At 48.3% G+C, this 25,954-nt stretch overlaps 1 protein-coding gene across 1 annotated transcript in view; it reads left to right on the top strand.

Annotated features, from left to right (window-relative positions):
* Positions 1–23,794, top strand: part of PRRX1 (paired related homeobox 1) — a 37,149-nt gene extending 13,355 nt beyond the window's left edge. Inside the window, exons 2-4 of the mRNA XM_082287038.1 lie at positions 17,663–17,838; positions 18,414–18,595; positions 22,802–23,794. Coding sequence (XP_082143164.1) covers positions 17,663–17,838; positions 18,414–18,595; positions 22,802–22,940 — 497 coding nt within the window. The 3' untranslated portion in view covers positions 22,941–23,794. The remainder of the gene's footprint in view (positions 1–17,662; positions 17,839–18,413; positions 18,596–22,801) is intronic.
* Positions 23,795–25,954: the final 2,160 nt, after the last annotated feature.

Consider the following 25,954-nt stretch of genomic DNA (forward strand, 5'->3'; position numbering starts at 1 on the left):
GAGGAATTATGCTTTCCTTCAGTATGATTAATAATGGGGATGTGGGGAAAAGATCAAAATAATCAAACTGCTTTTAAAACTTTGCTGGGCTGAGCCATGTTCAAAATTCAGTCTGGGTGTGAAAGTCAGAAGGTCTCTGAATTTGTCCCAGATTGACTCCAGGCAGGATTCAAGCTTCTGAGTCAATCCTGGTGCCTCCCCGAGCACATTAAAACCTGCCCCAGGCAGAGCCATGGCCGTGTCTCCGGGGCGTTTGGTGTCACTGTGTTGTGCTCACGTCCATCTTGTTATGTGTCACAGCTGAGACAGGGACTGGGAGAATCTTGTCTGTGCTGCAGACACCATCCCTGGAGATCACCATCACCTCTGCCCAGGTCCTTCTGGAAACATGGTTATTCACCTTGATGATCAGGAATGGGAATCCTACCACAAGGCAGGAGTGGGAATAGGATCATCCTTAACTCTCTGATGCGGATGGATTTTGCTGCAGGACATGCACTGGCTGTTAATTCTGTTTTAGGGCAGCTTCTTTGTAAGGAGAAAAATTCTTGCACATCTGGTGTGCAAGAGAGAGGTGGGTACCCCCTGGGGAAAATGCCCACCTTGAGATGAGCCAGTCTGTTGCTTGAGAGAGTTGAGACAAATGCTCAACCTGCTGGAGTCAGGGATGTTGTCATTAGCTAACAGCAGAAGCTGCTGGGGAAGCAGCACTGGTCTTTCCTCTAACAGTGTTGACAGTCACAACAGCCAAAGAGAAGGTCACCTTCCTACCTAGAAATGTAGCCTGGCACTTCTCAAGTGAATTGCTTCTACTTCAAGAAATGCAGATCCTGTTCAAATTCAGCAGGCAGAGAACTTCTGTCAGTTCTGACCAAATTAAAGCAATTATGGAGAAGGCAGATGCTTTGGGTAAATACTTTGCTTCTGTGTTTCATTTAAAAGCAGCATCTATGTTGCAGGAGAAAAAAAAAAAGACATAAGCCTCAAAAAAGAAGGGTATCTCTTAGTTTGACATGTCTTTTTTTCTCCCCGAGTTTGTGTGGTAGAAGCCCCGAAGAGGTCAGCTCAGGCTTTTAAAATAGAGCTAAAAGCCATCGGTTTGTGCCAGTGCCCTGTGCCCTGTCTATTTGGGGGGGGAGGAGGGGGATAGTGCTGCGGGACGATTTGGGGAGATGCAAAGGGGCTTTTCTGTTATTCTGCTGCCATCTGCTGGTCCGAGCCCACAGGAAGGTCTGTGGCAGCGGGGAATGGGAGTGGAACATTGATGGCTGGTGTGGGGTGGGCAGTGTCCCCGAAGGAGCGGGGCCTGTGCTCCCTCCCTGCAGGGCACACAGATGCAGCTGGTGCTGCACTCCCCATCGTCTTCATCTCTGCTTTCTCCACGATTAATAGTTAAAAAGACCAAAATGTGGAGCTTGGTCTGCTCTGTCAGGGCCCTGGGCTCCTCCAGCTCTGGTCTTACCATGAAGGTGAGGTGGGGTTATGTGAAAGTGGCAGCGGGTGGCAGTGCTGCTCCTGCCACTGTGCACCTGCAGGGATGTCTGTGGGGCAGTCTGGGCTGAGCTCTGCTGGGATTTTCCTCTGTTTTGTTAGAGCAGCAGTGTGATACTCTGGGTTCTTGTGTCTTGTAAAAGCTTGGGCTCACCCAGCTGCTTGGTCTTTGCTGCTGGCGTTAATAATCCTCTTTCCTTTTACCAAGCCACCAGGTTTCCAAAAAACTAATAGGAGCTGAATTACCTTCACAGTTTCTGTTCAAGTGGTCAAAATGTGGCTGAAATTGGCCAATTCCTCAAAAACTGCCAGGAGATCAGAGGCAAAGAGCATGTTGCATTGTAAGCATTTCCTCTGGTAAGCCACTTGAAGCCAGCTGGGAAAGCTGGGCTGCCCTTCTGGAAGGCGCCTGGAGGGATTTGGTGCCCAGAGCAACCCGTTTGAGGACACAGTCTCCTCTCTGAATGCCCAGCTCCTGTGGGAGGCTGCTGTGAGCTCTGTCCCATGGCTTCTTCTCCATCACTGCCTCTCTCCTGCCTGCCACACATTCCATGCTGGCTTTGCTCTCCTGGTGGCTGGGCCAGGCCCGTGTGGCATGTCCCTGAGGAGAGGATGTCCTCTCTGTTGTGGCTGCTTCAAAGGGCCGAGGCCCATCCTCAACTCGCTTTGCTCTAACGTGGCAAGCCAGGCTTTGAGCAAGGCACAGCCGGCCTTGAGCTCAGCCAGCACGGGGAGCGAGGAGGATGGGAAGCCGGGAGAGAGGAAGAGATCTTTGATGGGGTTTTCCAACAGCTTTTCCCTCTTTTTTTTTATTTTGCAGTTTAAAGGCCAGACCCACAGTGGGAGACCTAATGGCTCAGGAGCAGCATCTCTGCTCTAGCGAACAGGAGGTATTTCCCCTCCTGTAACCCCTTTGGTTACTATCCATAGTAACTTTTGAAGTGTTTGGGTTTCAAGCCTTTGACGTTTCCCAGACTTATTTCCTCAAATGATTTGAGAGAAGTTAAAGCCCTTTCTGTGTGAAAACTGGAAGCATGGGGAGTAGGTGAAAGTGAGAAAGGCTGGTCCTCAGTAACCGAGGGCTGCCAGGTGGGAGAGGATACCCCAAAGCCATCTGGGCAGTTGCAGGGTTTTGGTGTTGTTTTGGGACAGCCTGGCCTGTTTCAGCCAGTGCTGGTGGGAGCTGCTGGTGGAGCTATGGGGCAGATGTGTGATTAGGGTGGACATGGGCACGCTTCTCTCTGGGCATGGCTCTGGATGAGTGCAGCGGCAGGTCTCCCAAGGCTGGCATGGGATGGGACTCCTGATTTTGGCCATAGGCTGGCAGGTAAGCAGGAAGGGGTATAATCCATGCCCAGGACTGAGAGGTTTAGTGTTTTATCACCTCTGTGCCCATGTAATAGATTCCATAAAACTGCCAGAGCAACTGTGAAACAAATACCTGACCAACAGAAGAGGTTTGCGGGCAAAATCTGCATGTTGTATCACAACCTGGGCTCAGCAGGCAAGAGGACTTGAAGTCAGCTGTGCATAAATAATAATCTTTGGGAGTACTTTAGCTCCCCTGAGCAGAGTCCTGTTGGCCAGAATGAAATGTAATATTTGTTTTAGTAACTCATCCATCCTTCATCAGGGATGAGTTTTCCAGCTTAAAAAGAGATTTTCATCTCCAGCTCCTGTAATGCTTCTAACGCTAGGAACTGGTTTGGTTGAAATATTACTTTGGTTTACTTTGTGTGGAGATCTGGGGTTTTCTTCCTGTTGGTTTTGATTCAGGAAAGTGTCTCTGTTCATCAGGGGGCACTTAAACTCTCTGCTGAGTAAAAGCAGTGTCTAAGCTGGGAGTGGTCCGTGCATCCGCTGTGAATTGGGCAGGAATGAGCCCATGGCAGTGGATGACAGCGGTTTGATGCACTCCTTCCCGTCAGATGTTGGGAAGTAAAACAGGATTCCGGGACACTCATCTGACGATGTTGGCTTGGTCTCCCTGTGAGTCTCTGTGTAAGGAGAGTAAATTTAAGAGGCTTTTTTTGCCCTGGAGGACTCCAGGGTCTGCCTTCCAGGCTGTGCCCTGTAGAAATTGCCATCTGACTTGTGGGCTGGGAAATGACTGAAATTTTCCTGTGCGTTGCCTCAAGTTGGGCATTTCAGCCTCTAGTTTGGTACCTGACTGCAAGTGGCTAGAGCAACACAGGCTCTGCAGGTGGGTTTAGCAGTCACACTTCAGCTTTTATAACAGAAAAGCTGACTAACGACAGGCCATTACTACCAGGATGCCAAGAGTGCCCAGAGCCTTTATGGGAAGACTGTCACTTACTGCCTGAAAGTGCCATGCCAGCACAGCAAGACCAAAGCCCAGTCTCAGCATTGCGGTGACTCCTTGGAGGACCGTGGCTTTTATTTATCTATATTATTTTTATTTTAGGCTTCAGATTCTGGAGTCATGTTAAAACCTGGGATGAAAAAAGCACAACTCTGTCAATGTGTGTACAGCAGAAGGATGAGACTCAGCCAGCTTTAAGGTTAAAAAAGAGCAGAGAATGCACCCGACAGAAGGCACAGCCAGTCTGGATGGAGGCTGTGTCAATGCTGGTCTCCAGCGGGGGCAGTAACACAGTTCTCAGAGGATCCAGCTTAGGATCCATGAATATTTAGGTTGGTCCTCCTTTGGCTGCTCCTGCTGTGCATGAACAATGCTGAGTGGCACAACCATGGCAAAGCTCTCTCCTCTCCCCAGCCCAGTAAAGACTCATAGACACACTTAATTTCAAGCCAGGTGACAATTCCTGGGCTTGCAGGAGCAGGGGTCAACTTGTGCAGTCTGGGTTTTACAAGTGCTGAGCAGCGATGCCCACGCGGGCAGGCTGCATGCCACGGGCTGCAGCTGCCCGCAAGGGGGCTCGTTTTCCCCTTTCTTCTCTGTTGGTGCTGCACAAGTCCTGTGAATGGTTAAATATCCTTCCAGGACAAGGTAGACAAAGGGTTTCTGCCCAACGAACCCCTGTCTCTGTAGGTCTGCTGGTGCTGCGTGCCCCTAACTTGTGCTGGGGAAAGAAACAGCAAAGCTCTCGCCGAGCGGAGGGACAGGAACATTTTACAGCTCATCGAGCAGGCTCCAGGTTTGTGGCAGGAAGACGTAGCTCAGGCTGACCTCTCTGAAGCCCCTTTTTAGAGCCGGGGCAGAGATTATTTCTGGACTGTGAGAATCCCTGTCATTTTGTACAGGTTAACTACAGATAGCCCTGGTGCAATGCAGGCAGCTGAGTGCTGGCCTTTCCCTTCTCCAAGCGTGCACGCTCTCCCGTGTGGACATGGCATTCATCCCAAGCAAACACCAGCAAGGATCCCCAGTTCTGAGCTTTCCTCTTCTGGAGCACTCAGAGCCAGAGTGGAAAAAAGTTTGAGGGCCTGGGGAGTTTGGTGGCAGAGCTCTTTCCTCCTCCCGGGGAGGTGGGAATAATCCAGGGACAGGGAAGGGAGGCTGCCTTTTGTCCTGGCTTGTGGCTGAGTTGTGCCAAGTCAGGAGACGATGGAGCTCCCAGACCTCCACGCTGGAAGCAGAGCCAGGTAACCCACTTTCCATGCTGTTGACTACAGTCTATCCCAGCTGACCATCCAGCCTGGAGGAATGGGATGCTTCCCTCACACTCCTCCTTAGTGCTAATGAGCTTAGTGCTAATGGGGCTAATGAGCTCGGGGTACCTTTGTAGCCTGGTTAGTGCTTAGCAGCCACTGGCTTAGCAAGGCCCTTGCTGAGTCCCAGGCCCTGTGGTAGTGAGCTGGAGAGCTGGGGAGAGGGATATCACCAGTCCTAAACTAGGCAGCAGCCTCCTGAGAAGGGGCAGGAAGTGCTGAATTCTCAATCCCCCAACTGAACTGGCAGCTCGTGCCGAACATTGTAGCCGAGCATGTTTGCAGCGTTTTATGGGGCATAATCTGTTGTCATCAAAGCCCATGGCAAATTCCGTACTTTCTGCAGCTAACGCTAAATAGGTCTTTTGAAGGTTGTAATTTCTCGTTTAACTGATGCCAGTTGCGAATACTTTGTGTTGAGGAATAACCCCTTAGTGCCAAATAAAATACAGTGGAAGTCTGTGGCATGTTTTTCAGCGTATTGTTAGTTACAGCCCTCCTGACAGAGCACATTCTATGCTGAAGATAAATGCTTGGGAGTCTCTTGCCAATTTATGTCCGAAAGGGCTTTTCTTGGATGTCCTCCTCTCTGTGGAAAATGCTTTTCTGTTTTTCCAGCAAACACATAATGAGCTGTGCTTAAAAGAAAAAGAGGGCCTATTTCAGGACCAGACCGTTGTGCTTTAGTTCTCTCCCAGCTGGTTTGGGGTTCTTTGTTACACCTCGCTGCGTGGCAGTGGTCTTTGTGTAGCCATCTGCATGTTCCAGGACCTGCATGGGGGATATTTCAGTCCACCCAGCACCACTCTGTAGTGTCCCTTGTGCCTGGGATGGAAGCATAATTGCAGCTGACCTGTACCAGAAAATCCAGGCCCTGTCCAGGTTGCAGGTACAGTTGTTGGCATATCAGGACACTGGATTCCCATGCATGAATTGAATTCAATTTGTGTGACTACAGGGGAGCCTGGAGAGTTGGTGTGAGTGGGCTGGGATGTGGGGCCAGTTGGAGGACGTGCCCACAGGCATCCAGGCTGGTGGTGGCCCATGGCCAGGAGCCTCTGGTTGTGTCTGGTTGCTCACAGGTGCTCACTGGTTCCAGCTCAGCATGTCCAGCACCTGGCTGGGCCCTGGGGCTGGCTAGAGAGGGTGTTCAGCCTGAGCTGTGCTGGCCATCCCTGGTACCCCTTTCTGGGAGATGTGTGGAGAGCTGCGTGAGGAAGAGGGAGAGGGAGGAGGCCACCTCTGACAGAGAACCACCTGCATACTTGCTCATGTGACCAGAGAGGTTGGCAGTGATCTCCTAAGTGAAGATGAAGGCTCTTGAGGTTTCTGTGAGCAGCCAGGAGCAGCTGAGCTTTCTTTCCTAGGGATGAGGTGATTTCAGAAGTCCCCTTGAGTGAAGCAGAGAGAGAGCCCATCCCGTGGATCTTTCTGTCTCAATCGACCCAGACATCCAGGTCTGGATTTGTGGTTCAGTAGGTCAGCAAGGCTGAGGGAGGGCCTGCACTGCAGCAGTGGGATGATCTAGGGCTCTGTGCCCTGCTAGCACTGACAATGGCTGGGAAATGGGACTGCAGGACTCACAAATACACCAGCCATCATTCGTGTATGCAACTGAAATGAAATAGCTGCTGTGTACCTTTATACCACACACTGAAATTGTTTTTGTTACTTGCTGTTATTTTATTTTCTGTGCTGTGAAGATCAACAGCATGAATGTAGTGCCAGTGCATCCCACTTCTGATTTATTTGGAAGTGATTTGCTTTTTGTCTGCACCTTTCTAAGCATGGGGCAGCTGGATGTATTATGAGCAAAGAGAGTGGCACAGCACATCCTCAGAGAGAGGGATGTCTGAGCAGATGGGTGAGGCAAAGCAAGGAAGGAAGCAGAGGCTCAGAGGAGCAGCCTGTCCTGCCCACAGTCCTTCAGCAAGGCAGGGAGTTTCCCAGGCTGCCAAATCCAGCCCTGCTCTGCTGTCTGGTGTCCCCAGTTTTGATTTTTGCTGGTTTTGTTGCCATCTACTAAAGCTCTTCCCCAAATACAGCTTCACTGAGAGCTGGAAAAGTGGTGTGGGCTCCAGGGATGTGAGTCTGGCAGTGAACTGATGAAGCTGCCAGATGGAATTTTTACGTGCTCTTTGACCTACACTAGCCCTGGCACACATTCCTCTAGCCTGCTTTGAGGACCTCTGATGATGGAGAAATCTGTGTAATACACACTAATCACCCCTGCAATCTTTAATCTGTGGAAGGTAATTTGCTTCTTTCAGGACAGCTTTGATGTGGATGGGTTTAAATCTGCACTTCTGTACTGTATTGAATGTGGTCCTGAGGCTAGGCGTGTTCTCTCTAAATATTCTCAAACATTGTTTTTCCAGTGAAAAACATCACCTAACTCCCAGAGTAGTATTGTTATTATTTGGAGAACATTTTTTCCTGCATTTCCATTGCAATTCATATTCATATATCAGTGTTTCTTGGCTTAAAAATACCTTGTACTCGATTTACTTTATTTTTACTTTAATTGTTAGCAAAAAAATATTTAATGAAATAATAAATTATTTTGCCAGAAGGTTGATAGAGAAAATAAGATGTTTTCCTGCGTGTGTGGAGAAAGCTGTTTAAAAATGTCTCATTAAACATAATTGACATTTCTGGACATGAGTGACACTAGGAAGTTTGAAAAAATGCCCAGGCTAACAGGCTGAGGGACAGGAATTTGCTGTATTTGACAGGGTGGATATGAGAAGGATGCAGCACTGCAAATTCGGCAGCACAGCCTTGCCAATGTGTCTAGACAGCCCATCTCTATGGGGGAGAGAAAAGCTTATTCCCTGGAGCTGTTCCAATGAGACCAGACCACTTATGGTCTCCTTTATCCATGGAGACTTTCCATCCAGGCTTGGGGTTTATGCTGAGCTGGCTCAGCCCTCGCTGCCTGGTGGCTGGTGATCCATGTGAACTGATTCGGGCAAGCCATCCAATCTTATGCTGGTTTTGAGATACTCCTGTGCTAGGTGAGTCTGGCAGTAGATGTGATTCATTAGATAGAGCCCTTTAAAAGGTTTAAATTCTGTTAAATTTTGCTAGAACTGCAGCATTTGTCTGCTAACCCTGCACCAGACCAAAAGCAGTGTTTTGTGGCTGAGATGTCCCACCTTCCTGCACAGGTCCCTTAAATTGTCTGATCCTCCAGGTTAGAGTATCTGACATTTCAGACAGATTAAGGGCAGGAATAAACAGATATCCTATAATGTATTCATCACCTGGAGGCAAAACTTATTATTCCATATTAAGGATTGTCATTTCCAACATACCCTTGTGTGCCTCAATTCACAGGCACTCTCATTATTTTGCCTCTGCTGCTGGGAGTTGTGCTTTTCAAACTGCGGTGAACTCTGGAAAGACAGGGTTTCCATTCTTCAGCTTTTTGATTTCAGATTTCTGGATGATTGTTCAACTCTGGCAAGGAACCATTCAAAATACATTCCAAAATATTCATCATTCCAGCAGACTAAGAAACATAAGATGTAGCAATTTGTTAGCTAATGTGAAATGCGTTCACCGTCCAGAAGAGGCAAATGATGGAGGTGGGTCTGAGTCTGATTTCTTTTTGCATCCTGCAGAGCTGGGGTGTGGAGCATCTTGGAGCCCATGATCTGTCCCATCTGCCTTCCTGTTTTGCTGGATGTCCCCCTGTCCAACAAAAATCTCCCAGACACCAGCAGCAGCCTTGTTCCATCTCCTTGTCCTTTCTCCTTTGAAGAGTATGTTTTAACTGTGGACCTGGGAAGGAGAAAGTTGTTTTTAAATGGCCCTACACGCTCTGATCCCTTTGCCTCCTGTAGCAACTGTTAAGGGCCTTTATCCCCCACCCAAGGAGTGTGATCCCAGTCGGGATGCTCAGCCCTTGGAAAAGGCAGGTGGGCTGGATGCTGAGTGCCAGGCTCAAGTTATGTTATTTCTGGACCTTGGATGACATCGTTTTTCCAGTTGTGATCAAGAGGGATCCATAAAATCCATTAGCGGTAAAAAAAATGGGTTTCTAAGTGAAGCTTTGTGGCAGCTCCAGTCCAGTTTACTTGGGAAGGGGTGGTGGTGGTCCAATTTCCTTGAAACACATTTGTTCTTGGATGCTAATGAAAGGGAGCACAGCCCTTGGAGAGCTCATTCCCATGTTCTCGTCGCCATTTGCACCTCCCATTCTCCTGGCCCGTGGCACCCTGTGGTCCTGGCATGGCTGTTCCATGCCATGCAGTTTGCAGTCCTGGATATTCCAGGAATACACAGATGAAATATTCATTGAGAGCAGTGTTCCTGCCTACCAGCGGAGCCAGCTGGCATGTGCATCCCACTGGTCATTGCTAGTCTGTTTGTGCAGGTCCCACATACTAAAAAAACCTGTCCAAGTGAATTTCCAGATCCAGTTGGGATGGCTGCTGAATAATGACACTTCTCAGCAGCACAATGGGGACCTGGACAAGCAGAGACATTCATGGAGCTAGTCAGCTTGAGTCAGTCGTTCCCCGTGAGGGCAGGAGCTTGCTGGGGAACATTTGCAGACTCTCGTGGCTGCCACAGTGTTTGGAAATGAGCCAGTTGAAATGCCAATTGGTTCGTCTGCAATGTACATAAGGATTGAAAAAAAATCCCCCCCAAGGCACCTCTTTTCTGTCTTGACAAAAACCCTTTTGTTTTTCTTTTCCCATCCCCCTTTTTATTTTTGCACTTGTCAGCTTGTTGCAAAAATATCTAATTTTCCTTATTTGAAAGTTTTTCTAGCTGAAGTTCATGAGGATTTTTTGCCACTTTTTCTAAATGCAAGAGGACGTATATTAAAAGCAGTGTTGCCCAGAGTCCAGGTGGGCATGCAGTGCCAGGTCTCCACTTCATGGCTTCCATCTCTTCATGATTCATGGCAAGTGATAGGTCTGGGGTGGGGGTCACCTCTGTACATAAAGAGAAGGGGACACTGGGAAAATCCAGCAGGGAAGCGGGTAGAAATAATACCGTGTGCCTTTTGCATAACCTGTAACCCTCTGGAGCTCACTCCAGGGGGATATGAGTATGGAAAATACATTAGTAACCTGTCCTGTCCTAATTGCAGTGGTGCTTGTTGCCTCTGTCTTGGAGGCAGCTCACGGTGTATATCCAGGTGGACGTGGATATTGATATTGGCCGTCCTGACACTTCAGTCTGCTCCTGCATGGAAAGTTTTAATTGCACAGTCAAGTTAAGAGCAGTGGTGGCTCTGAAGGACACTTGGAGCTGATGTGCTGGTTTGGAATACACCATGTGTGCATTAAAGGGGGCAGTGTCCCACAGCTTGGCTTTTCAAATCTGCGGAGAAAGGAAGGAAAAGGGTGCTGGACAGGAGAGGAGAAATTTTTTTTTTTTTGGTCTTCTGGAATGAACCAGGGCAGGGAGGGGATCAAGAACGTAGAGAGGCGTCTTTGGAAGTGAGAAGATACTGATGGAGCAGGGTGGAGGTTGGGAAGTTTGGTCTGTGCTGAGTAAATGCCATTCCTAGGATGAAACTTCAGGACACATGGCACGAGAAGGGGAGCTGATGGGAAGAGGACGTGGGTGTTGGAAGTCAAACCCCTGACCTTGCAAAGCCGTGAGCTCACACATGTTCCACTGTGCCGAACACTGATCGAGGGCCTTAACCAGGACTGAGGGAGGGGCTGTGGAGGCTGAGGGGCTCCAGCTCTCCCGGAAGGTCTGGAGGTCACGCTGGCACCATGGCAGCCGAGTGCTGTGCTGGGACATTTGGGGTGTGACGGTGGGGTTTGGCTGGCGCAGCTCTGCAATTGCGTTCCTTCTCCTCTGTCATGGGTCCAATGTCTCTGCAGCGTTGGGTTGATCTAACGAGGGACTCAGGGGACCACAGCCCCCTTGGATCCTGTCCCCTCCTGAGCCTGGTGAATCCATGCTCCTGGATCTCCGCCACGGTCTGGTGGTTTGGTCTCTTTGTCAGTTACAAAGTGCAGTCTCACAGAACATGAGTTGCCGCTGGCAGGCTTTTAAAATATGTGTTTGCTTTTGATTATGTGGGGGTTTTTTTAAATTAATTTTCCAAGGATCAATGTGGTAATGCATATAAAAATTACAATATGTAAAACAAAGTATAAAAGCATACAAGGAATTCCAAACACATAACATACTGTGCCTTGGAGCTTATGAGATCCATACAGCGCTTATTGTATTATGGGAACACTCTGACCCCAAGACCCGTCAGAAAGGCTTGTTAGAAGAGCAGGACTAAGCCATGTGCCTTGTGAGCTGTAGGATGCACAGAAGGAAAACCCTAGTGAATATAAAAGCAGAGCTGTTACAGCAGAACTCAGACCGGTCTGTGGGATGTAGGGGGACTTTCCATGGCTTTGTACCAATTCCTGGAGGAGGATGTATATGTCTGCCCCCGCAAATGTTGTTCTCCCAATAATTAACACTTAACATTACGTCTTCCCAGGGAGACTCTCTGGATTTCCATGGGATCATGATTACTTTTTTTTTCCCCAAATATAATTTCTTCTGTCAGCTCCAGCAAGTGGGAACACTGACATGGTTAGGGAGGGCTCACATCTTAGCTGCTGTAACTGCCCATGTGCTCTGCAGGTTGCCACTAGATGAGAGGCAGAGCACCAGAGCTGATACCACCCTGAAAAGAAGTTCTGGCTTACATTTGCCTTAGAATAGGGCTCTTGGCTTCTGGTGCTGCCCTGTCTGTGGGTCAAGAACAGGGCAGGTTGGGATTTTAATGGGACCTGATCCCTGCACACCCTCAAAAGTGCAGAGCAGAGTGGAAATCCTCTGCACTCAAGTCCCCAGTGCCTGGTAAGTTTGGGTGAAGATTTGTTTGCATGCTGGAAACTATTTTCAGGAGCTTGGAGGTGTCTACAGACTCTCCACCTGGAAGGTGACAACCCCAAGACCTCATTCCTGGTGGCGAGCGTCATTGACTGTAATGTGCCTCGAATCCCGCATGAGAATGTCTCTTTTGGCCACGGTGCAGGCAGGAGGTCCCTCTGCTTGAGCACCTGTCCTGAGGGAGGACAGCGAGGGTTTCATCCTTGATGCTGGTGAGGCTGTGGCTGTACAGGACCTCAGCAGGTCTGGCAGGCAGAGCCAAGTGTAACAGTAGAGGCGGGGCAGTGCTCTCTCCCTGCTATCCATGCAGCAGCCATTCACAGCTCCATAATGATCTGTAATTGTTTGTATGCAGTCAGCTGAAAATCACCCTGATAGGTTCCACATTGCAGACACTTCGGAGAGGAACTGCTGTAGCCCCACGGGTAACACTGAAAATATGCACATTTTTCCATTTAATATTAAAACTCAGATTTGGTATGAAAAATTCAGTATTGCCTTTCTGAAGCTTTGTGCTCTTGCACAGAACAACTTATTATTTATATGCAAAACTTGAACCTGACTGTGAGATAATCACAAGAGATGGCTTTTAAAGGAAATAGAGCATCTGTTTCTTTGTTAGTTTTTTCTGTGTTCCTGGTGCTCTTAACAAGACTTGAACTTTGGATACTTGAATTTTCTGTGTAATTGAAATAATTTAAACATTAAGATAGTGCAGAAAAAACCAAATAAACAGCCGAGGTTAGGAAAAAAGCTCAGCTGGTGTTGTGGTATGAGAGGAAAATGATAGTTCAAAAATCTCTGTAGTCTGACCTGTAATCACAAATAAAAACCTTCTGTTATCACTGTTGTACAGCTGGGCTCATCAGGGCTAGCTTCAGTACATGACTTAATAGGCATCTCCTACCTTAACATATTTACTTCGCTTTTAAGTGTTATCTTTCATTCTGTATTGCCTACATTTGTGATGGCTGCTGTGGGGTACTTACACCTTATCCGTGTAGCATTTGTGTGCCCTGAAGTTAAACCTTATTTCCATTGAAAATACTTCTCTTGTGCACAGAAATATGTGTGAGCTGGAGTTCGTTCTCTCCTAGGAGGTCTTAGAAAGCTACTTCAGGCAGCTCTGAGCATGAAATCTTACCCGTGTATGTCCCCCTGCCCGTCTTCTGTCCCTGCTCACATCTGGCAAAGATACCAGATGCTGCTGCTGGATGATGGGCTCCCAGTGCCCAGAGGAGCAGGCTGGAAAATCATGTGAGACTTGTCTCAAATCAGTGGGGCAGGGCTTTGTCACCATGTGGATTTTGTATGTCCCCATCCCTGCTTCCCATTCCTCCACTTGACAAAGCTGCCCTGCACCCACAGTGTTGCAATATTTTGGAGGGATGTACTGAATCGAAAGCAAAGCAGAGCGTGAGTAAAACTGGACTGGGAGTCTGTGACAGGCTTTAAACTGGATGGCTGATGTTGGGGAGAGGAGTCTGCCCAGGGCTGGGGGAGCACACAGAAATATTTCTATTCAAACTTCATTAAATTTAAGTTTAAACCCAATAAAAAGCCCTGTTCCTTTCCTTTCTATTCTCCCTTTTCCTTTCTTTCTCCACCAATCTGAATAAAACTTTCTCTGGATTGCAGTATTTTTTGTATTTTAAGAGTTTTTAGTTGCTGCCTTATTAGTTTATAGTTTATTTTCTTTTTTACTGTGAAATAATTTTTCTTGCTTGTTCTTAAATCTCTGCTCAAACGTTAGCTTCTTATTTTGAAGGCTGTGATTAGAGTGAGATTCCTTATTTTCTTCCTGGAATCCTTTCTCGGTTTAGAGTTTCTGTAACTGATGTGACAAATCTTTCCTGCCTTACTGTACGTTATACTGTGGTTGAGTGTCTCTGTCCCTCCCTTAATTAAATCAAATTGTTTACTTTCGATTTGGATCCAATTAGTGTACTATAATAGCTGGTTCTGGACTTAATAGGACTGGTCAAAACTTTTCCAAACTGCCCACAGAATGTAAATCCCGTCTGGAAATTAGCTTTTCTTCTGACCTGGAATGAATGCAATGCACAAGCATTCCTGCAAACTGGAAATCTAAAATATGTGCGGTTGTAAGTATTGATGGAAAAAATACCAGTCTTGAAACTTCTACATAGGCATTTAGTTCTCGCTCTGTTTTGGTTTTTTAATGCACTGTATTTTCAATGTGGCAGCCCAAGAGGAGCTGCCTGATGGTGACCCAGTGATAGTTAGAGACACTGGGACACGCGCTGTGAAGTGAGGAGAATAGACTGGAGTGTCTGCAAGTGTGGATCTGCCTCGCTGCAAGAGGAAAGAAGAATGGGATTTTTCATGCTGTATCATTTAGGAGCACTTAAAAATGCTTTGGTGCACTTGTGTATGACACCAGGACTTGCACATTATGGGAGAATGTAGAAATAACACAGGAAAATGCAAATGTGGAAACAGGACACAAAGTCCCCCAGCCCAGCATGAAAGGTTGGGATTTGGAAATGAAATTCCCAGATTTTCCAGCATTGGGTTCCTGAGAGGAGAACGCGCATTTCGATTTCTCTGCGAGGCACATTTGCAAGCTGCTCAGCTTTTGAGAACACTGCTTGTAATAAAATTTTTCTGATTAAAAGAATGTTGATGAAAGACTTCTGACCTATCTAAAAAGCTTTAGAGCTGTTTTCCTCTCCTCTCCGTTTCTGCTGACTCCAGTCACTAGTACTGTCAACACTGTTCAGGAATACCATTTTTCAGTGTTCGGCGTTGTTTCCTGATAAAGAAATAATGGCAGAGAAAAAGAAGTACCCTGCTGACATGCTGAAGGCAGCCGGGGAGTGCTGTGAGCAAGGTGACATGTGCAGGCAGCTGGGGTTTAGGTGTGTGCAGCCCCTGTTAGCAGTTTGTAACCAGCATGTGGCAGATGCCTGCATGGTAAGACACAAGGAGCAATCAACCCAGTGCTGCTCTGGACTGGGTTATTCTGTTATTATTCTTTTCCCCACTACCCGAGTCGCTCCTGTAGACCTTTGGATCTTGCGCTGTTCCAGAGGTGTGGCAAAAGGAGACCCCAACGTTCTGAACCTCCCTGTCACAGGTTGTGCTTTGCTGTCACCTCCATCCAGCTCTGTCCCTGGAAAAGGGGGGTGACTCACAGCCCTGATTCGTGCCAGCCGAGGCTGGGGGTGCTTTAGCCAGCGGTGACCCGGCCGTGAGTCACTCAGCGCGGACACTTTCCGTTTCTCGGCCCGGCTATTTTTGGGCGCAGTAATTACGAGGTGAGCTGTGAATCACCGGCGTCTCACTTTACGCCGGGAGGAAACCAGGCAAATTGTGCTAACGTGCTTGGCAGGGAGAAATTCTTGTTCTCCAGTGTTTTACAGATTTGGCCCTTCTTCTTGCTCCCCAGAGGGATGTGCTCACCCTTCCTCATGTGTAGCTGTCACGCAGGATTGAGCAACGGCCAGACGGCCTCAGGCTCCTGTTCCCTCCAGCCGGGTGTTGTCTTCTGGGCAGAAACTGATGCTTCAGAGGCCTGGATGGGATTCTGAAGGGGTTCCAAAGGCTTTTATTGATTTGTTCATGCACTCTGCATAGGCAGGGTTTAGATTGGAAAATAGCATGAAATGGATAACTCTGAAGGAGGCCATGTTGACATTGGCCTCTTCAGCAGCTGGTCTTGCAATGTTTGTGGCGTTCGGAGGGACGTTTGTGCCCTTAGGCTCGTTTGCTGTGTTGTGTGGTGCACAGCGGCACAGCTGTGTCGAAACTCGCCAGCTGAGCCAGGGGGAAGTAACTGACCCTTGTTGAGAAGGGTTTGATGATGAGTCAAGGGAAGGACATGTAGGATTTTTTTCCTTCTTTATAGGGCAGTGACCCTGTGACAGCATTAAACCCCCGAGCAGGGAGAAATGTGTGCAGGGGGTTCTGCACAAGCAGCAGTTAAATCCCATCCCTCTGCTCCACTGCTTTACTTCCCACCACCCAAGCTGACAGATTCACCTGAAGTCTTGCTTTAATTCCCTGGCATTCCTATGTGCGTTTGTTTTTCTTGCACATTCCTGCCTCTGCCAGTCCCTTCCCAGCTCAGCTTTACGACTCAGTGTGCCTGTTAAAAACTGGTCTCCAAACACTTCCTCTTGGATATGGGAAAACCAAGGGCGTATTTTTGCACCCAGGAATCCCCAGGCTGGAAAGAAGTCTTCTGGGGATCATCAGGCTGTTGGAGAAGGATTAGGGATGGAGGCACTGTAAACCTGCAGGAATTTGAAAACCCTACTTTAATTTAAGAGGAATGTCCTTTTGTTCCCAAGTGGATGGGCCTTGCTCCAAAGGCCTTCAGGTGCAGTAACTGGTACCATATGGTCTGTGAAAAGCAACACAAACAGGTGGTGAGGACAACAACTGTAGACTTTAATTTCCTTGTCAGCCCCTCCCTGTGCCTAACATACCCCCTGGAGAGGAGGAGGATAGGGGGAGCTGTCATATTTGTACATGGCAAAAGGAGTGACTGTTGAGGGGGTGTTCTCCAACTGTACATAGCAGGTCAAGCCCTGGGACTCTCCATGGTGAGACTGTCGCCTGGGCCAAGGTGTGCGGTGGTGAACTTAGAATATGATTTGCTAGCATGTGCATTTTTATAGATTCAGGGATCAAAATACTTTAATGCTGACATGAATATTGGCTCAGATCCCCCCGGGTTAATCTGGGTGGTTTTGGTGGCACCCTACACACATGGAACAGCTGAAGAGGGATGAGTGCAAGGCAGTGACATGCCCATCCTGCAGCCTGTGTGGGGCCCTTTCACAGTGCCAGCAGTGGCCTCCTGCCTCTGCAGGCTGGTGCCTTGCTCTCCCCTTCCTTTGGTGTGGCATCCCGTGGTAACTGAAGGGTTTGCTGGGCTGGGATTGGTGTGGTGGGTGAACATACTCTGGAATAGGAGATGTTGCTCTGCCAACAGCACTGGGAAAAGGAGAGCTGGTGCAGAGCACACACTTGTTCAGAAAAGCCATTTCATGGTTAGCTCAGCACTATGTTGCTCCAGTGACTGTAAGCACAGACAGTAGTGGTAAGTGTGATCCAGATGTATTGATTTATTGCTGAGTAAATGCAAACCAGGTACAAAACAATACATGCTCTTATGGGAAGCGCGGGTGGTTGTTTTAACACCTTGCTGGGCTGGGCAAGGCAAGGAGGATGCTGCAGAGGGCACAACTGTTCCTCAGCAATAATATCCAACATGCTGTTACCCCAGAAAGCTGTATTATGTCACAGTAAGAGCAATCCTTGGAAACTTGAAGCCAAGAGAACAGGGCTTTGTGATTCTTTGGCGTGAGAAAAGATTTCCAGGATTATTGGGAATGGGAAGATGCATTTGGGGCTTTTTTTGTTGCTTTTCAGAGATAAGGAAGCTGAGACCTGGGGTAACGTGAGAGAGCTCGTACAAGTCTTACACAGTTGAATTGGAAAATAAATGCTTGGGATGAGTGCACTTTCCCCCTCCTCTTTACATGGGGACTAACACAGTGTGGTTAATGTGTCGTGTTGAACTTGTGCAAGCCCCTTCCCAAGCCCTTTCTGTCCTGCAACCACTGAGGTTGTTCACCCCGTGGCTGTGGGCTTGTAGCTTTCTCACTTTTCACATCTCCAATTGTCTCTCCAGATGATCAGTTGAACTCAGAAGAGAAGAAGAAAAGAAAGCAGAGGAGGAACAGGACTACCTTCAACAGCAGCCAGCTCCAGGCACTAGAGAGGGTCTTTGAGAGGACACACTACCCTGATGCCTTTGTACGGGAAGACCTTGCACGCAGAGTCAACCTCACTGAAGCCAGAGTTCAGGTAATCCCACAGTTTATACCCAGGCACACCTCACCTGGGGGATCATCAGGCCACTCCAGTATGGCAGCAGGAATTCTTGAGGGCTGTGTGGCACACTAGGGTCACCGAACTCCTAGGTCATGCTGTACTGCAGCTGCAAGTGCACCATGCCTTGAGGAAGACTGCCAGGCCTGATCTGCCCCCACCATTTGCCACCTGCCCAGTCAGATGTGTCCATATGGCTTGTTCAAGGCCAAGGTGTTGAATGCTCAGGCTGCTCATGTTATCTTGAGCTCTTAGCTTGCAAGCCTGCATCTTCTGAAGGTCAAAGCAGATCATGGAACATGAGTTGTACAGCACTCCCAGGCCTTGCTGCCATCAGCACAGGACAGACCCGTGCCCCTCAGCCAGTCCCTCACATGAGGGCTTTATCAGAGCAGGCATGAGGATTGTCTTGTCCTTAGGGTTCCCAGGGACAGGCTGCCCAAGCAGCCAGCTTTTGCAGAGCCTGCGGGGCACAGTAGCGTGGGGATGGGGCAAGTGTCACAGCAGAGCTGGTTGTGATGGTTGGTGAGTCTGTGCTCTTCCCCCTCCAGGTGTGGTTCCAGAACCGGAGAGCCAAGTTCCGCCGGAACGAGAGGGCCATGCTGGCCAGCAAGAACGCCTCTCTGCTCAAATCCTACTCAGGGGATGTGACCGCCGTGGAGCAGCCCATAGTACCTCGCCCCGCTCCAAGACCCACCGACTATCTCTCCTGGGGGACCGCCTCACCCTACAGGTGAGTGAATAACTCCACTGGATCATCCCAAAAGTGGCCCTCAGACAGCTCTGGTGTACTCACATGGGGCATCTGGAGGATACAGCAGTCTGACCATCCCACTGGTTTTCCTTACCTGTTCCCACCCCACCCCATCTCATTGCCAGTTTTGCAATGTGGTCCTGGCTCGGTATCTGGCAGCTTCTTTTCTGGTGGTCTCTCTCTGCAATTCAGGAAGTTTTGAAGGAGACTCAGGTAGAAATACATGGAAACAGAAGGATTGCCCTAGTGCATCTGGTTTATAGCAAGGAAGAAACCTTTCCACAGGACACAGATCCAGGGGAGGGGAGGTCAGAGCACTTGGGGAGGCTCAACCACTGCACAGTGGCCAGAAGAGGGAGTTCTGTGGCTGTCCCATGGCAGTCACTGCTTGGGATGCAAGGAAGGGCTGGGAACTTACTTCCTCCATGTGGAGCAGCGCTCAGCACTGAGCTGGTGAGCAGTTTCTTTCTACTGCCTGAGCACAAGTGTGTGTGTGAATGTTGTGCTGTGGTTTGCCTGCGTTAAGGGCCAGGTGACAGGCTGGTGTTCAGTGCCCACATTCTGTGGTCGGTGCTGCTCAAGGGATGACAGGAAAGGAACGTGGATGTGGCAACCCCAGTCTCAAAGGATCTGGGATGTCCGTGCACATCACAGGCCTCCCTGTCCTTTCTGTGCGATTCCTGGCTCTGCAGGAACTGGGTGTGGATGCAAGATCCACAGGATGTGTTGGTTTGTGGGGAGCCAGCTGGCTCACAGGCAGTTAAAAATGAGGTTGGCGGGTGTTTTTTAGCACAGTGGCTTCATTGTTGGTCAGGACCGTGAAGCCTTTGGCTGGATTTCTTCCTGTTCATCTGGCCTGGACACAGCCAGCTTCCCACTGCCTTCCAGGAGCCACACCACACACAGGACCTCTCTTGCTCGGTCGCTTTGACCCTCTTTTTGCTCCAAGCATTGTTTGCACAGTAAGATCTGCAACACATGGTCTTCCTGTTTGTTGCTTCAGTTCCATGGGGTCCTCCTCATCCACCCTGTATCTTCAGAAGAGCAAGTCATAAATCCACCCACTCCAGATATGGAAAAGGATGCTTTTGATGGCCACCAGCTTGGTCTTAGAGACAGCCCTTATCCTTTGCATTTTATCTGAGGACTGCTGTCTATCAAAATCCTTCTTTTTAGGGTTAAGGTTTTCTCCCTGTGAAGTGTTCCTTGGTGTAGCATCCTAGGGAGATGATCAGGGAAGGGAAGCAAGTTCCTTCCCCACCCCAGTGAGACTGTGCTGGTCTCAGTACCAGATCCCTACTGAATGCTCATGGCTTATTTCTACCTCTCACACTTCTAAAAATAGGTTGTCCCTCCTGAGATGTTGTTTACACAGGGGGCTTCATAATCACTTCCAGAAGATCCTGCAAAGGTAACTTCCAAGGGCACACAGGGAAGGGCTGTCTGAGGTCACTTGGAGTGCCTGGGATGTACTAATGAGGAGAACAAGGGAGAAGGGTTGGTTTTTCAGCCCCTCAGGTCCAGGCTGTGCCTATCCATGATGCGAAGACACATCTTGCCCTTGTCTGAAGCCACGATGTTTCAGCAAAGACATTTGCAGCTTACACGTCAAAGCAGGCTGGACTGCCACCCTCCCACTGCCCTGCACTGGCAGAGGAGCACAGCAGCTGGTTTCCACATCCATGTGGGATGCTCAGGACCCTCAGACACCCCATGCTCCCCAGGTTTTCTAATCCTGCTGGTCATCTCTTGGCAATCCCATTCACCTTAAAGAGCCAGGTTGTTGCAGCCTCATTAAAGCTTTGCAGTGAGTAAGGTTATTAAAATATTGGACCCTTGGTGAAATAATACTGGAACACTCCAGCCATGTGGAGTGTTTGCATGGCCCTCTGCCCCCTCCCCATCTTCCCAGCAGTGCTGTACCTGTCCCTGATTAACAGCCACTCCTGGAGAGGGCTGAGAGCAGGGCCCAAAGCTGCATGGCCAGGGCTGTTTCTGCTTTTAGATCTGGGAAAAGTTTTCAATCCGTGTGTTTATTCTCCAAACACATTCAGCCACAGGTCAACCAAAGCTATTTGCAGATCTGTGTTACATAGACAGCCAAGTAGATACTAGTATTTTTTTGAAGTTGAGAAATGTTTTGCTTAGGCATTTTTTAGCATAGATTCCTAAGAAAACAAGACTGGCAGTTGCGCTGTCAGCCCGCACTTCCCACTCCAGCAACCTTTGACTCCATGGGCCATTGAAAGCCTTATTTGAAAGAAGGATTTTAGGCCTCAGAAACATGATGCTCCTCTGTGTTTCATGGAAGCAGACAGCTGAGTGGAGGAAGGAGATTTTTCTCTGCCTGAATGGGGTGGGAGGGAGGGGGCAACAGGGTGACTTCAACCCTTATTAGACCCTGGAGAGTGTCTGGAGCAACCCTCCAGCTATTCTGATGTTTGGAGACAGCCTTCTTGTGCACTGCTCCTGATGGAATAATTTGTTGAAAGAGCACTTCTGGAGATTTTTGGTTTAGCAGGGATTTCACTTGGCATCAGTGAGATCATCTTCCCCATGCCTCTGGGGACCTGCAGTTTCAGCCCAGATTTGGCTGGCAACCTGGTTTTGAATGGGGACAGTTTACACCCCTGACTGAAAACTCCTATTTTACCTAGTTTAGAGTACCCCTGAAGCTCTCCAAATTTCTTCCGGCTCAAAAACATGGGAGAGATGCACCTTATGGAAGCAGGTGGGAATGGGGGCTTAAGTAGCCACCAGCTTTACACCTTGTGGGACTTTGCACACTCCTGCAGGCAGCACTTAGCCTCTCCCATTGCTGCTGTGAGGTGTGAGGAAAGCGACCAGCCCAGCCATGGAGAGGGAACTGAGGGGATGCAGATGGCTGAGAAGAGCTCCAGAAACACACATCCATGTGTCCTGGACACTGGTGAAATGCAGATATTCCCTGGTATAGATCTCCTGGAGGCTGAGGATTCACACAGCCCTAGGTGGCAAATAAACTCCTGGGAGGTCAGAGATGCCACCAGTACTCTGGAGTGAGCAGGCACAGCTCCAGCCTGGATCTGTGCAGCAGGTGCCCATGTCCCTCCAGGGAGATTTGCTGTTGCAAAGGCTTGTCCAGTTGTGGAGGTCAGTGCTGGAAGATTTTTTTTTTAAGACAGAAAAAGGAAAAGACAAAAAGGAAAACAACCCAACCCATGCTGGTTTTTTGGGCTGTGCATGGAGCAGAGAATTTCCCAGAGCCTCAGCCGTGAGCCACCTAGGTAGGCAGATGGAAAAGGTCAGCACCAGAGCCAGGCTCACCTCCAGCAGAGCATTTGGGGGTTCCTTCTGAGCACTCTGTGTTAAATGGGCACCTCTAGATCATGTGGTGCTTTTCAACTGGTTTTGATCTGTGGACCCATGTACAGGAAATGCAGCAGGTCAAATACTTTGCTGAGTTTTAGGGAGTTACAGGGGGAGTTGCTTTTCACAGAAACCCATGGGACACATGGATTAAACAAGTTTACTAGTGGTCTGGAAAGCAGATTTGCAGATTTTTTGGTAGGATAAGAAAGGAGTCGGAGATCTTTGTTCAGCCTCTGCTGTCAGAAGTGATGTTTTTCATGAAAAAAGTCGCGGTTTGAAGGGAGAAAAAGTAGTTTATGTTTTGGGTTTTTTCCTTCAGCCTTTAGGACATGCTCTTTATAATCAGCTGAAGTTTTGAGGGGAAAAAAATGTGGAAATTTTCATTCCAAAAGGCTGAAACCAAAAAACATCACAATTGTTGAAACGGGTTTTTCCCAGAGTGTTTCTTTAATGTAACATGTGTTTCAGAAGTGACGTGATTTCACAGGCTGTAAAACCAGCAATTGGTCTCATCAAAAAGACATTGCTTCCAGTGGGAATACTTTTAAGGACAATGGTCTAACTGACAGGCTGACTTCATTGTAAACCTTTTTGGGTTAGAAAATAGGAAGTAGAAATTTTCCTGTTGACTTCAACCAGCTTTGGCGCTGTGTGAGTGTGAACTGCAGCGGAAAGATTTACCAGGGTGTTAAATACAGGGGAGTGGTAATTCCCTGCTGACACCAGGAATGCATCCCACAGGTATGGAAAAACCAGGGTTTAGGCTCTGGTGGTGAGTGTCTGCTGTGGTGTGGAGGCCACGTCTGATGTGATGTTTCTCTTTCCACCCCTCAGTGCCATGGCGACCTACTCCGCCACGTGTACCAACACCAGCCCAGCGCAGGGCATGAACATGGCCAACAGTATTGCCAACCTGAGACTGAAGGCAAAGGAATATAGTTTACAGAGGAATCAGGTGCCCACAGTCAATTAACGACTGGAGGCAGCTGCCTTGCAGAAGGAGAAAACACAACAGCACCCGTCCTGCTTCGCAACTTGTCTGTGCTGAAAGAAAAAAAAGAAAAGAGAAAAAAAAAACATAAAAAGAAAAGAAAAAAACAAAAAAAAAAAGAAGAAAAAAAAGCCAACCCTCACCTAGGACTGAACACAGGGAGCAAACCGAACCTGTGAGTGACAAGGTTCCTCCTTCCTTTTGGGATAATGCCACCATTTTTTTTTTGTTGTTATTGTCGGGTTTATTGCTTCTGCTCAATATACTACGAGCTTCCTCAGTAAAGGACAGTCTCACCCTTGCTGGTGTCCATTTTTGTACGGGACTGCAAAAAGAAACGTCTGCCAATCTCAGCCCATGAACAAGTCCCACCACCACCATGCTGAGATGCAAAGCTTGCTCCTCTCCCCGCTGCCCCAGCTCACCCTAGAAGAAGAATTTGTTTGGTCACCACTTTCCATTATATCCACCTGACCCTCATCCCTCCAGTCCCTTGTGCCACAGAGGCAGCACATTCCTATTAGTCTGTGAGAAGTCCATTAATGCAACAAGATGGATTCATCCTGTTTGAGTTGCCTGGAAAACCTCCTTGGGCTCCACAGAGCTCCATTGTTTTGTTGAGTATTCACAGCACCGCTGCCTCGAAAAGCCAAAGAAGAGAGAAAAGCCGATGTGGGTGTGTGAGCAGGGAGAGTGTAGCAGGGGGATCTCTCTGTAGTGCCAAGAATAGGACTGTCAGGACACTCCTTTCTATGCCTTACAGTTTGTGCCACAGGGAAAGGCGTTGTCCAGATGCATTTGTTTTATATATACTGTATATATTTATATATATAAGATAATACATGCAAGCTTGGTTGGTGTTTTTTATTAAACAAAATAAAATCCATTGAAAACGTTCAGGGTGTTTGTGCTGCATCCAGGTGGAGCTGTGCATTGAAATTCCAGCCACAGCCTCTCTCACCCTTGTCAGAGCTCCTCCCTGCAGCCTTGGGCAGCACTGAAAAGGCAGCTCATGTCCTCCCATGAGAAACCCCAAAGAAGTGGTGCTGGAGGGAGCCACACTCCTTTGCAGATTTTCCCCATGGGCAGCTTCACAGAATACAAGGATCTCCTCTCCAGTCAGACAGGTTCAAGTGGCTCTTGGGAACATGCAAGAGCATCCCGCCAAAGATCCTAGTTCCCATAACACTGCTCAGTAAGGCTTGTCCTATAACCTTAACCATTTTCCCTACCTGCTGTCCTCCCTCCGGGCTCTGGAAACCTAATTAGGACCTAATTTATTTATCTCCATGAAGAGTAGAGGAGATGCAGCCCAAAAGGAATTTCTTCCACACGAACATCCTGAGGAAATTAGGATTTTTCTTGTTGCTGGTGGTACCTGCCTCTCACATTTGTGGGAGGAAGGGGTTTATTTATGACAAATAGCACTTGTGTCCAAACTGAGATGGACTTTGCCATGGAATAGTCCCACTGAAGGCAGCAGAACTACTCCACGGTCCAGGTTGGACCATAGGGGAAGGAGAATGAAGCTCAGTCATGAGAAATACTTCTGGCAGAGTGGCTTAGATCTTCATCCTGATGTTTGCTGCAGACACACTGGGCATATGTCAATGTCTGACAGTGGGCTTTGATAGTCTAAAACAGCATGTTGCAGGAAATGAGAATTAAACCTCTTCAAAATGTAGGTGAAAATTAAACTGGCAGAGGGTGAATGGAAATCCAGCCAAAATATTTGAGCTAGCACTAGGAAAAAAGCCCCAAACCCAAATTGGAGTAAGTTGTGCCTGTGATTGTATGCATTGCTGCTGGATTTTTTTCCTCCCTGCATGGGTGTTTTGGAGGGAAAAAACCCTAATTGTGATCAGGACAAAAAGCTGAAAGTCACAGGCAGAACACCAGGGAAAGGGAAGCTGGGCAAGCATTGTGTTTTAAGCAATCCATCATGTTCTGTTTGATCCCTTTTCTTGGCCACCTGCAGTCTAGAGAACCTAACATGTATAAATCAAAATATTTCTATGATGAGTAGCGTGGGTCCAGCTCCTAGAGCCAAGTGATCATGTTGGAAATCTCAGCCTGCACTTAGAAACTCACTCCTGCTTCCTGTGCCTACACAAACACACAAACTATTGAAGAATGTGGTCAGAAAGGATCCGGTGCCATGTAACATTACTCAAAGGTTGAACTGGTTGTTGAGTACCTAAAGCTGGTGCTCTCTGTTCTCCTTGCCCTGCTGTCCTCCTCCACAATCCACCAACATTCCAGCAGTGACAGCAGCCTGGATGAATTCCCCTGTAGTGGCCTGAGTGCTCACCCTGGAGTTTCAGCTCTTTCCTTCAGTGTCTTGCTGGCCTGTGGCTTTCCCCCAGTCTTTGCTCACCTTTTCTGCAGGAGAAAAAGCACCTTGAGCAGCGTTTTTTGTTGTCTGTGTAGGGACGCCTCTTTCTGAGGTTAGCAAGGAGGCAGTTCAGGGAGCATGGAGCTCCTGGTGCCCTGCTATCCATCTGTGGACCAAGATCTCCATCCCCACACGATGAGGTTTACATGAAGGGGCTCACATAAACACCTGTGCAAGCCCCTGTTCAGCCTCCTCACTTTATTTGTGTGAGGAATTGAATTGTCTGGCACAGGGCTGCTCCTGCAGGAAGGATGTGGAAGCTTTTGCGCTTCCAGTTTGAGTTGGGTCTTGCTTTGGGTCGGGCTGCTTGGTCAGGGATGCCACCACAGCTGACTGCTGCCTTCAGTCAGTTCAGAGAAGACCTTTACATCCCCTTTGAGCTGGGTGATGGGTGACCCAATGTTGCTTTGTTTACATGGATTTACTTAACAGAGTCCAGCTGGATGAACAGACAGCTTGTGGTGTTTGTTTCTTGAAATTGCTGATGACCTCAGCCAAAAGATAGCAACTTGTTGTCGATCAAGCCAAAGTGAAATTTTATGATTGTTTATATTTAGTCTGTATTTTATTAAAACATGTAAATATATGTGCAAATCAAGGG

This window comes from Coloeus monedula (genome assembly GCF_965178545.1).
Source record: "Coloeus monedula genome assembly, chromosome: 9".
NCBI classification, from domain to species: Eukaryota; Metazoa; Chordata; class Aves; order Passeriformes; family Corvidae; genus Coloeus; species Coloeus monedula.